Genomic DNA, 11,473 nt, shown 5'->3' on the forward strand with positions numbered 1-11,473 from the left:
GCGGGTACATACCTCTTCAGTATGGTTAAATTGTGACATGGATGGAGTCGTATAGCAACTTATATGAACCATCACCTGACCCGACCCATTATTATAAACTATGACCCGAAATACAGTTCTAATGGAATAAGAATAATCATGTCTGCGGATCCAACCCTACAATCACTGTCTTTTTTTTTTGTTTCATCTTTTTAACAGCAAACTATTCTACTTCTAACTTACGTCATATTTTTAAATTAACTTCGTGCCCAATAGTTGAACCTGTTTATTGACGTATATGTTTAACAGTTTTGGTTTGAATTATACGGTTGCATTACATATAAAACATATAATTGTGCTAGAAGTACTACAATATTTAGATAAAATAACTTCTTGTCTCTATCTCAATTGTTTTCATCTTTACTTGTAATTGTTGACTATATATACAACCATAACTAAATGATGTAACCAAATTACACCTGTGTTTATACGATTCTGAAAAAACACGGGTTCAACACTTGGCCTAATTACTTAGTCCTTAGGTTAAATGTAGTCATTCCCACGAGGTGGTATACAAGCTCGTTACGAGAAGGAGATTGGAGAAGGGGGGGGGGGGTTCTTCTTGTAACCACCCTCCGGCGTGAGAATCGATATGAGTGATTACATAAAAAGTATCGTCAAGCACTAGATAGTATTTACGCTAAGAGATTAAGATCTTTTTACCATTGAAAGTGGAGTGGTATTTATAGCCGGAATGGAGGAGAGAAAGAGAAAGAGTGATTCAGCTGCGTTGTCATAAGGTCCACCAATCCGAGGGCTTGCACGTACCCAAGGAGAGTTGGCAAATAAGGCAACTGCCTGACGGTGACATTTGTACTGTGTAGTACTATCAACGATGTGTTGTTGTCATTCTATTGGCTGGAGGTCTCTTTTGCCAAGATACTCCTTTTTGTGTCATACCTAGGACGATCTTGAATGTCGAATCTTCTAGAATGTCGGAATGGATGTTTGGCGCGAGGTGAGATCTCCGCCAACATCATGTTCTTTGAATATATCAAGTATCAGTGCTCTGCGACGTTAATTTGTGGGCCCTCTCACGAAGACTTCTCTTATTTTTAGGTGGGTTTGAGACCATACCTCTTCATGTATTAAAAGCCAGGTAAACTCAAAACATGCCTAATCCATTCCCATGCCTTCTTTTTTCGAAACCTTCTTGTTGCTACTATGGCCGAAGACAAGCATATCGCTAGCACCTCCACTGCCATCGTCCATCTCACAGCTCCTTCACACTTCTTGATCAAACCACGACGATGATCAATATGAATAATTTTTGCAACGAAATTAGTTTTTATAACTAAGTAATTAATTTTATATATCGTAACTATTTTATAACCAGAGTAATTATTTTATAAGTATAGTAATTAAGTTGAAATATTTACCATAATGCCACCCTGTCTTTTGTTGATTCATTTGAGTCGTAGGTTTCCTATGATAAATCTATTTATGGGTTAACTTTTCGCTATATATTTATATCTTAATATACAAGTTATCATTTTAAAAGTATAATTAATGTTATCAATATGTGTAGAAATTATAGATTTAACCAAAAGTGTCCCCATAAATGAATGCTCCGATACACAAATCTCATCATGATCTTAAAAGTAATCAAAATTAGTTGGATTTAAATATGTTTAATTATCAAATACCAATGACAATGATCAATATGACTAATTATCTCAAGAATATTATTAATTTTTTTAGTTATCTCAAGATTCTTGTTAGTTTATTTAGTTGTATATGCATCGTTTGATTTAAATTCCATAAACCTTATTAAACATGTAAATAAGTTCATTAGTTTACAACTATAAATTTAAGTTATGTTTAATTTTGTAATGATGATGGTGATAATGAAGTAAAAGTTAAAGATAAATAAAAATATGAATGGATTATATGAATATAAAAAACTATGAATAAAGAATGAAGATGTTTTATAAAAAATATGAACTAAAGGTTGGCCACAACATACATGTATGTGAGATTAAACATAATAAAAGTGTGTGTTTTTTTGGCTTTATGCTGTCTCATGTAGATAGCTTTTGATCTTGATAATTATGCATGCATTTCCTTCATTATTAAAAAATTATGTATTTGCACAAAATGTAAAGTTTTATCTTTGTAGAGAAAAATAAAAATAAGATAATCTCGAGCTTTAAAAGAAATAAAATGAAAGGTGACTCCAGGTAGAAAAAAATTTTATAGTAAGACTTCCCTCCAAGAAAGTAACCTTTTTTTTTTTCTTAAAGTGTCTCATATGACTAAATTAGTTAATAATTTTATGTTTTTAAAAATAACAATAAAAAACAATCCAATCTAAAACGATATAAAACACTTTTAAAATTTACTTCTAATAATAAATAGAATTTATGACACGACGATGAATACCGTGTTAGTCATGCACCTATAATTATATGCAAAACTTTTTAAAAATCGTCACCTCCACATCAGCATGCAACGAACTCACATGCTACTGCATTCATCGTCGTGTGAAGATTTTCACCTGATTCACTTTAATAATTATGATATATCCTTTACTATCATTACATTTCAAATCAAACCACCAAACACAACACATAGACATTTATGTCAAGTAGATATATCTCAAATCTATATTTTATATTAGGTAAATATGATTTATAACGAAGATATATAGAAATCTTAGTCTATTCTATTTCTAATCAATAACTACTCACTCACTAGTCAATAATAAAGTCCACTTGGTCCACAACTCCCACTAAACTCTCTGCAATCAACTCACCAATCGAATGCTTATTAGGGCTCCTGTGGATCACACAGTTTATCTTCATCACACACTCACAAAACCCCCAATTGATACCACATTCACTCACACACACAAACCCTAATTTCTCAATGGTGATCTTGATTGAATTTGGGGGTTTAGGGTTTTGAATTTGGTTGTGAATCATGGCTAGAAGACATGGATGGGAACTACCTGCACATACCTTTCAGGTTCAGTTTTTGTCTTTTGATCTGTTTATTGTAATGTGGGTTGTTTTATGGGATTTTGACTATATTTGACTAGCAAAAGTAACACTTTTTGTGATCATATTGTATCAAAGGTGATAACTTTAGTGGTTAACTTTATGAAACATTGCATTTGGCATTCATACAAGTTAAATGTAAGTTACAAAATTACAAGAATTAGAGTGGATTTGGGTGTTTTTTTTAGAAATAATTAGTTGCTTATGATGGTAAAGATTTTTACTTATTTTACTTGATTAGTAGGTTAGAACTTAGAAACCCATTGGTGAAATAAGAAATAATGAACATTTAAGTTAATAAAATAGGATTTTAAGATAAGATATAACTAAAATCTTCTTATGATTTAGTAAGTTTTTATAAAATATTAGAATAAGTTTTAGGTATTTAATTATTTTTAATTATTTTATTTAAGTATTTTAAATCATTATTATTATTATTATTATTATTATTATTTAATAGGAGAGAGATGTGGGAAACAAAAATCTAGACTTTTACCAGAAGTCGACATTGGCAACCGAAGTTACTTATATATTATGATAATATTGTATTTGTATCATGAAAATTTAACTTTTATTAATATTAGCTGATTTATTTGATCCATTTGTGTTTTGTAGGTTGTGGCCATTACAGTATACTTCTTACTTTCAGTCGCCTTCTATGCATTTTTCTCACCTTTTCTTGGAAAAGATATTTATGAACACGTGGCCATTGGTGTCTATTCCTTCTTGGTAAATGACACGTTGCCCTTCAACTATTATTTACGTCTACAATTTGTAGGTTGTTTCTAATAGTTATATTATGTTTCAGGCTTTATGTGTATTCATTCTTTACGTAAGATGCACAGCTATTGATCCTGCTGATCCTGGAATATTGATTGAACCAGAGAGAGCTTCACCTTATAGATCACATAATGGTAAAACAGTAAATTTATTAAAATCTTGAAACCAAAGTGTAATGTGTGTTTGTTTGTATACCAGGAAATGGATCTTCTGTAGGAGAACCGAGCAAAACGGATTTTCAAAATGGTGGAATCTATGATGATAGTAGCTCTGGTTGCTGTTCAAAATTTTGGGGATTTTTGTGTGGATGTATTGTTATAGAAGATTGTAGAAATGATGAAGATATGCAACAAGGATTTGAAGAAGAAGCTTTATTCTGCACATTGTGCAATGCAGAGGTACTTTCATTTTAATAGTTTTGTTTCTTTTAAATTATTTATTTTATGCGTTAATTTATATATATCCTTCTAAAAGTTCAAACTTCCATTTATGTTCTTTACTTTATATTTGTTTACGTTCATTAATATATTTATTTACATTTTATAGGCTCATTGCATTTTAGTCTGGTTTTAGTAACTTTTATAAGCCCAATACATCGTCCACATTTACTTTTAATTGGTTTTAGCTTGGTTATGTTCATTCATCTATACGCAGTTATGTTCTTTTGTTTACGACCGTGAACCGTGCGTTTATATTGTTAACGAACTAACATAAACGAACATGAATATGTTTATTTTCCTAACAAACGAACACAGACATGTTTATTTTCCTAACGAACAAACACGAACAAGAAAGCGTTGTTCGTTTAGTTGTTCGTGTTCGATCGTTTGTTCGGTGAAAGTTAAATGAACAAACACAAACATGCCTGCCCGTGTTCATTCGGTTCGTTTATAAGCCTCTGAACCTTGTATTAATTTTGTGAATATTTTTATAAAGTTATTGGTAAATATATAATCATATATATCTTATTTTTATTATCTTATAGGTGCGAAAATATAGCAAACACTGCAGAAGTTGTGATAAATGTGTTGATGGATTTGATCATCATTGTCGGGTAAGGTTCAATTGTGATGAAAAGAAAAGTGCAAGGACTATTTTTGTAACTTTTTATTATTCTAATTTACATGTCATTATTATTATTATTATTATTATTATTATTATTATTTAATTTCTTATGTAGTGGTTGAACAATTGTGTTGGGAGGAAAAATTACTTCACATTTGTGTGCTTGATGGCTGTAAGCCTTGTTTGGGTAAGTTATTTAAAAAAAAATTTGATTTTGTTTACAACAATGTTTATAAATTTTTTTTATTCTATTTTGATGCCAGCTTACTTTTGAGTGTGGGGTCGGGATTGCGGTTCTTGTTAGATGTTTTGTTGATAAAAAAGCTACAGAAAATCAGATTGCTGATAGACTTGGAGACGGCTTTAGTAGACCACCATTTGCAACTGTCGTGGTATGTATCTTTTCTGTCAATAATAATCTAATGTTTTTTTTATAAAATTGATTTTGTATGCATTAAAAGTACATATGTTACTGCTAAGTGAAACGGCATAGGATTTGACATTTTTGTGTACACAGGCGATTTGTACGGCTGTTTCCCTTCTGGCCACAATTCCACTAGGAGAGCTCTTTTTCTTTCACATAATCCTCATACGAAAGGTCTCTCTCTCTCTCTATATATATATATATGTATGTATTCATAGTTTTGTGTGCTTGTGTATTTGTGTGTGTGATTGTAGAGTTGTACCAAAATGTAATTTACTTTCATAAATTTTTTTTAGAGTATATGACACTCATAAAGTTATGCATATGCCATTTGTGATTTGACATTTAATAATTTTTTATGAGGTTCATTTTCCCAAACTTACAAATTAATTTCTCTCTAATTTTTTTCACAGACAATTTTTTTATATGTAACAAATGATGTGGCAGGGTGAATGACATGTGATCAAACATTGCCACATCCTCAGTTTACACGTATAATCAGTTTAAATGAGTTTTTTTTTCTAACATATGCACAATTTATCTATATTTGATGCAGGGCATTACCACATATGAGTATGTAGTTGCAATGAGGACCCAAAGCGAACCACCGGGCCCATCTATAGACGGGATGGACCAACAGAGCCTGCAATCTTCACCCACAAGCTCTGCTGTAACTGGCATGAGTAACCGAAGCTCACACGGCTTGAGTTTACAACACAAAGGTGCTTGGTGCACCCCTCCCAGAATCTTCATGGACCAACAGGTATTTATAAAATATTATGATTAACTCAAGACATTTTTATTTAATCAAACACATATTAATAACATTATGATATCAGGACGAGGTCATCCCACATCTGGAACCTGGTCGCCTACCCTCCACAATCGACCCCGATGCGGTCCAAGTTCCCGACAAGGGTAAGAAAGTACAGCAACGCCCTGTGAGAATAAGTGCATGGAAGCTTGCAAAACTCGATTCAAACGAAGCGATTAAAGCAGGCGCAAAAGCCCGAGCCGAATCCTCTGTTCTTCGTCCATTGGGCTCCAGAAACAACCCGAATGATCCCGACCGTTTATCTAGCAGCAACGTGAGCATCATAAGCAGCCCGTGTAGCACATCTCATCACAAACGAACCCACTCCAAAAGCTCGTATCCACCTAGTCGGGCCAGCCGTGAAGATATTGAAACTTGCAATCATAGTGTTAGTAACATGAGCAGCCCGGGCCCAATGGGCCCAGGCCCGTTACAAGGGCGAGACCATTTTAACCCCGTGTACAATTCTTCATCGAATCAATCACCCTGGTCGGGTAAAAACGAGCCCACAACGGTCCAACATGGGCCCGCACCTGGCCCTCGCAGAAACAATTTTGGTGTTGGTGAAAGTACAAGATCGACCTCAGTGTACTGGGATCAAGAAGCGGGTCGGTTTGTATCAGCTTCAACTGCGAGAAGTGTGGGTGGTGGGTCAACTTCTCAGGCGTCGGGCACGGAGTTGACTTACACGGGTCAGTCAATATTCTTTGGTGGGCCCCTTGTGGGTGGTGGTCAAAGGGGGTCAACTGCGGTTAGTTATAATCAGCAAGGGAGGTCGCAGAGAGGTGGGCAGTTGCGGGTGTTTGTTCCAAGGGAGCAAAACCAGACTCCTCGGTTGTAATGAGATCCTTGTACTGAATTTGATTTTGGTGGGACCATGTTTTAGTATTTATTTACTGTGTTGCAACATTTTTGTAAAGACCACTTTTGGTTTCATTCATTGCAAGCATTTGTTCAGTTATGAGTGTATATGATCTTTGTTATATCAGTCATGTTAATTAGAGAGGTATGAACCAAATGAATAAGAACAGGGTGTATTCATAATTTCATATTTGTGCATTTAACTTTAACCGAATAAGCAATAGAATAAACAACGAATATGAATGCCTAGATGGACCATCGGTTGTTTGTTAAGAAAATGAACATGTTGATGAGCCTAAACAAACTGTTTTATAATCTTAATCAAATTGGTTCCAGTTAGTGATACATAAACGTTCGAAGGGGACGTCATCATGTTTGTTTTTAACTAATGAACAACGAGATTTCATATACGTTTGTTAATGTTGTAAGTGAGCACAATCAAATATAAACAAACACAAATGCACATAAATGAACAAGTGAAGGATTAAACGAATTGGCTGAAAATCAAACTTGTTCTGAGATATGAGTGAGTGAACATGTGATGTGCATAAATGAACGACTTTAAATTAAAATCCCTAAATGATAATGAGTGAGCATAAATGAACAAGACATGTGTTAATGTTCATTCGTTTTAACAAAACAAACAAATTTTTTTTGCATATATTGTTTGTTAAAATAATGAATTAGGTTAATGATTATTTTATAACCGTTTGGTTGATATTTTTATTATTTAAGAGAAAAACAGATTTTAAAAAATAAAAAGTCGTAGTATAGTGGTATGTATTTTCGCCTGTCACGCGGGTGACCCGGGTTCGATCCCCGGCAACGGAGTGCATAATGATTTTTTGATTATTAAACATATTTTCATGTAATTGAGCTTTCCTTTGGTAATTTGGACGGGCTGTTATTTCTGCAGAGTTTTTTACCATAATGATTTTTTGATTATTAAACATATTTTCATGTAATTGAGCTTTCCTTTGGTAATTTGGACGGGCTGTTATTTCTGCAGAGTTTTTTACCAAAATGGGGTGGGTGGAAATTACCAAAATAGATTATTTGAAACTTATTTATCAAAATAGGTGTTTTATTGGAATCTTACATTTCTCACACCTAATTTTAATGGATTAAAATAATTGTTATAAAAATGTCAATAGGCTATAAAATTTAATGGCTGTTAATTTCTAAAAGACATTATAGTTATGTTTATTATATCTATTTATCATATTTCATACAAAATATATAAAAAGTAAACTCAAAATATATAAAACATGAATAAAAATTATACATGAATCATAATTGTTTAATATATAAGGTCAACGAGTTGATTTTTTTTTTTTGGTTCCAAAATAATTAATTGCATCTGAAAATGCAAAAATTATTTTCCAAAACTGTATAATATAAACTTCAAGAATAAAACTAATGAGTCATTGTAATGGATCAAAACATTGATAAAATAAGTATGCCGCAACCGTATAATAATGTCTATATCAACGTTCTTCGATAGATATCAATGCCAATATTGACGCTATTCGGTCGATATCGACTTCGTTCGGTATCTGTTCGTGTCGTTATTGGTACGACGTGATGCAAAAAAACATTTATAAACCTCTTAACTGAATGTTTTAGGAAATTAAAAAATATTTGTTTGAATAAGCTTTTAATAAAAGATTTGATACAAAAGTAAAAACTATTTTCTTAACAACTGTATACTTTGAATGCTGTTCAAACAAAATTGTATTTTTTGAAATATATTAAAAGATAGACTTATTAAAAAAAACATAATTTAAATGCAGATATTAGAATATAAAAATAAGTTTCCCTTGTCTTTTATTTTAAAAAATAAGAATTACTTTTTATCCACTAAAATTAGGAGTGAGAAATGTAAGATTCCAATAAACACTTATTTTGGTAAATAAGTTTCTAAACACCTATTTTAGTAAATAATTTTTCCACCAGTCCTATTTTGGTAAAAAACTCCATTTCTGCAAGCAATATCCGTTTAGTGTGGTAGAATTTTTTTTTTTTTTTTTTGAAAGCTTCTCAATATAAAGTTTTCTTTTAAGATACCCTTTCGGATTTGAGATTCTTTTAATGTCCAATTTGGAATTTGTGGGTTTCAAAAATAGGAATAGTCAAGTGTGGGTAAAGAGTTCCTTTTCACAATATTTTCTAAGTTCAACTATGGATTTCCTTGGAAACGTTTTTTTTTTTAATAAAAATTACTTCTTTTCTGCACATATAATTTGTTTAGGAAAAAAACTAGAACAATGAGAAGACAGTTATTAACTCAATACTTTATAACAATCAAATACCCATCTATTACAAACGGGTCGATTCAGGTTATGTCGAATATTAAAAACTTACAATGTGTAAGTGTAATAATTTTTTTTACTTATAAAGTTGTGAAGGATGTCACTTGTTTAAGTATCAAGTTGTATTTTTTATTTGATTACTTTTTATTGTATCAACAATTAATTTGTCTTCTGGTGGTTATGACTTCATATGGAAAGTAAACTTATTGGAGCAGTGGGTTAGGGGTTATTTGTTGGTGAACAGGTTGGTTTTGGCTCGATATTTCGTGTCGGTTACTATTAGTCCACACATGTTATTTCGTGTCGGTTACTATTAGTCCACACATGTGATTGGGTTGGGGACTGGAATGTATGTGGGACGTACACTATGTAAGATGAAACATTTCAAAACTATTACATGGTTTGTTTGTTTGCAGCTGCATCATGCAACCTGTAGTGCATTCAAAATCGTGCTGACCGAGCCTGACGTCCAAGGTTATCTAGCTAATTTAAGGTATAGTCCATGCATCTTTCAAGACAATGATTATACATTTTTTCCTTTTATTTTGTTTTAGGTAATGCAAATGAATTTAAACAGTCATTATTCATATTTTTCGTACCACTTGTGAATGGCTTCCACACTGTAATTTGAATGTTTTTCTAATTCAGTTTGCAACACATCTGTTTGCACTTACTATTGAATTTGAATGCCTATTCCTTTTGTGAATGCTTCCCACACTATAAAATTTTGTATTCATTTGTGAATACAACACAATTGGTGAAATTGTTTGATCAACTACTATTTCTAATTTCTTTATTTTGACCAAAGGGATATAAAATGATAGAAAGTTGTAGGGGTAAAATGATGATTTTTCATCACCTATGTAATGCAAACTTGCGAAAGCAATGGCAGCATTCCCATTACCGGAATCTAACTTTTGGGTTGTATTTAAGACATTCCTACGATATTTAGTTTGCTTTAAATTTGTTGTATATCTCTATCAAACACCGCCGGTTGTTTGAAAGTTGTTAGAACAATTAAATGAGAAGTACAAATATTCAAGTAAGGTGAGAGAAAGAGATCATTGTGTTTAAGACTTTCTTACGATATTTATTTTGTTTGAAAGTTGTTGTGTATGGATCAACCACCACCGGTTGTTATTTGTTATAACCATAGTGTACGTTCATCAAATTTTACTTATCTCCCATGCCAATAAATATACCCATAATAATTCAGACTAAACACATCTTTACTCTATAAACAATATATATATCGGGTTTTATATACAAATAAACTGAAATTTCGCATAATCACATCAACTTTACTTTGTGCTAAAAAAGACCAATTTAACCTTCGAGGGTGGTGCTCATCTGATTCCCTTCTAGGAGAGTTATCATATTCGAATCTTGCTTTAACTGGTCCGCTATAGCCACCTACGTATAACAAAATTAAATAAAAAAGCACTTTAATATAATAACAATACATAAATGAATATGAAAGTAAAACCATAGAGCGGATTTGTTTTAAGTGGGACCATATACTAGTATTTATCAACATTTTTGTAAACGCCACTTGTGGTTTCATTTATTGCATGTATATGTTTAAGTTATGTTATTAAGTGTATATGATCTTTATTACCCATCATATTAATTAGAGGTTTGAAGAGTTAAACATATACGAACAGGTGTGCTCGTATTTATGCGTATAACATCAATAAAGTAAGCAAACAAATTTTCTTGTTCATGGTTGTTTGTTAGGATTTAGGAAAATGAACGTGTTCGTTTATGTTCATTTGTTAATATTCTAAACAAACACAAAAAAAACATAATGAAAAGCCTCAACCGGATCTATAGTTATTATTGAAATAAAAATTACAAAGAGGTAACAACATCAAGTCGTTGTAGTATAGTGGTAAGTATTCCCGCCTGTCACGCGGGTGACCCGGGTTCGATCCCCGGCAACGGCGTATATAAAAGTTTTATTTTGTTTTTTTAAAAATTTTCTTGTTATATTTTGTTAGTTGAGGGGTTATGGTGTGGTTATATTAATGCCTTAAACATAACCTGTGGCCAATATTTGTAGTCATATAACAGAATTCCCTATTAACACTCTTGTTAGATGGTTTTTTTGAATCTTTGAAATAATTAGTAACTTATCAAAAACATGTTTTTTCCAACAATTTGACTCACAAAATCATAC

At 32.1% G+C, this 11,473-nt stretch overlaps 1 protein-coding gene and 1 non-coding gene across 2 annotated transcripts; both read left to right on the forward strand.

The window, feature by feature from the left end:
- Positions 1-2,714: 2,714 nt before the first annotated feature.
- Positions 2,715-7,078, forward strand: LOC143595380 (protein S-acyltransferase 21-like). The gene is made up of 10 exons (XM_077074409.1): positions 2,715-3,006; positions 3,654-3,767; positions 3,847-3,952; positions 4,017-4,216; positions 4,804-4,872; positions 4,999-5,070; positions 5,147-5,275; positions 5,401-5,481; positions 5,864-6,070; positions 6,147-7,078. Exons 1-10 carry the CDS (start codon positions 2,962-2,964, stop codon positions 6,960-6,962), a joined length of 1,839 nt encoding a protein of 612 aa, XP_076930524.1. The 5' UTR covers positions 2,715-2,961; the 3' UTR covers positions 6,963-7,078.
- Positions 7,079-11,168: 4,090 nt separating this feature from the next.
- TRNAD-GUC (transfer RNA aspartic acid (anticodon GUC)) lies at positions 11,169-11,240 on the forward strand. The gene has a single exon. It is a non-coding gene; the product is annotated as a tRNA-Asp (tRNA).
- The last annotated feature ends 233 nt before the right edge of the window (positions 11,241-11,473 follow it).

Source organism: Bidens hawaiensis, unplaced genomic scaffold (assembly GCF_021521415.1).
Source record: "Bidens hawaiensis isolate Kalapana, Puna unplaced genomic scaffold, B.hawaiensis_p1.1 tig00044942_1, whole genome shotgun sequence".
NCBI lineage: Eukaryota > Viridiplantae > Streptophyta > Magnoliopsida > Asterales > Asteraceae > Bidens > Bidens hawaiensis.

Bases quoted from the DNA above. Each gene is read 5' to 3' on its own strand.
- LOC143595380 (XM_077074409.1), top strand. From the start codon at position 2,962: ATGGCTAGAAGACATGGATGGGAACTACCTGCACATACCTTTCAG. The intron at 3,007-3,653 runs GTTCAGTTTTTG...TGTGTTTTGTAG, and splicing joins TACCTGCACATACCTTTCAG to GTTGTGGCCATTACAGTATA. The intron at 4,217-4,803 runs GTACTTTCATTT...ATTATCTTATAG, and splicing joins GCACATTGTGCAATGCAGAG to GTGCGAAAATATAGCAAACA.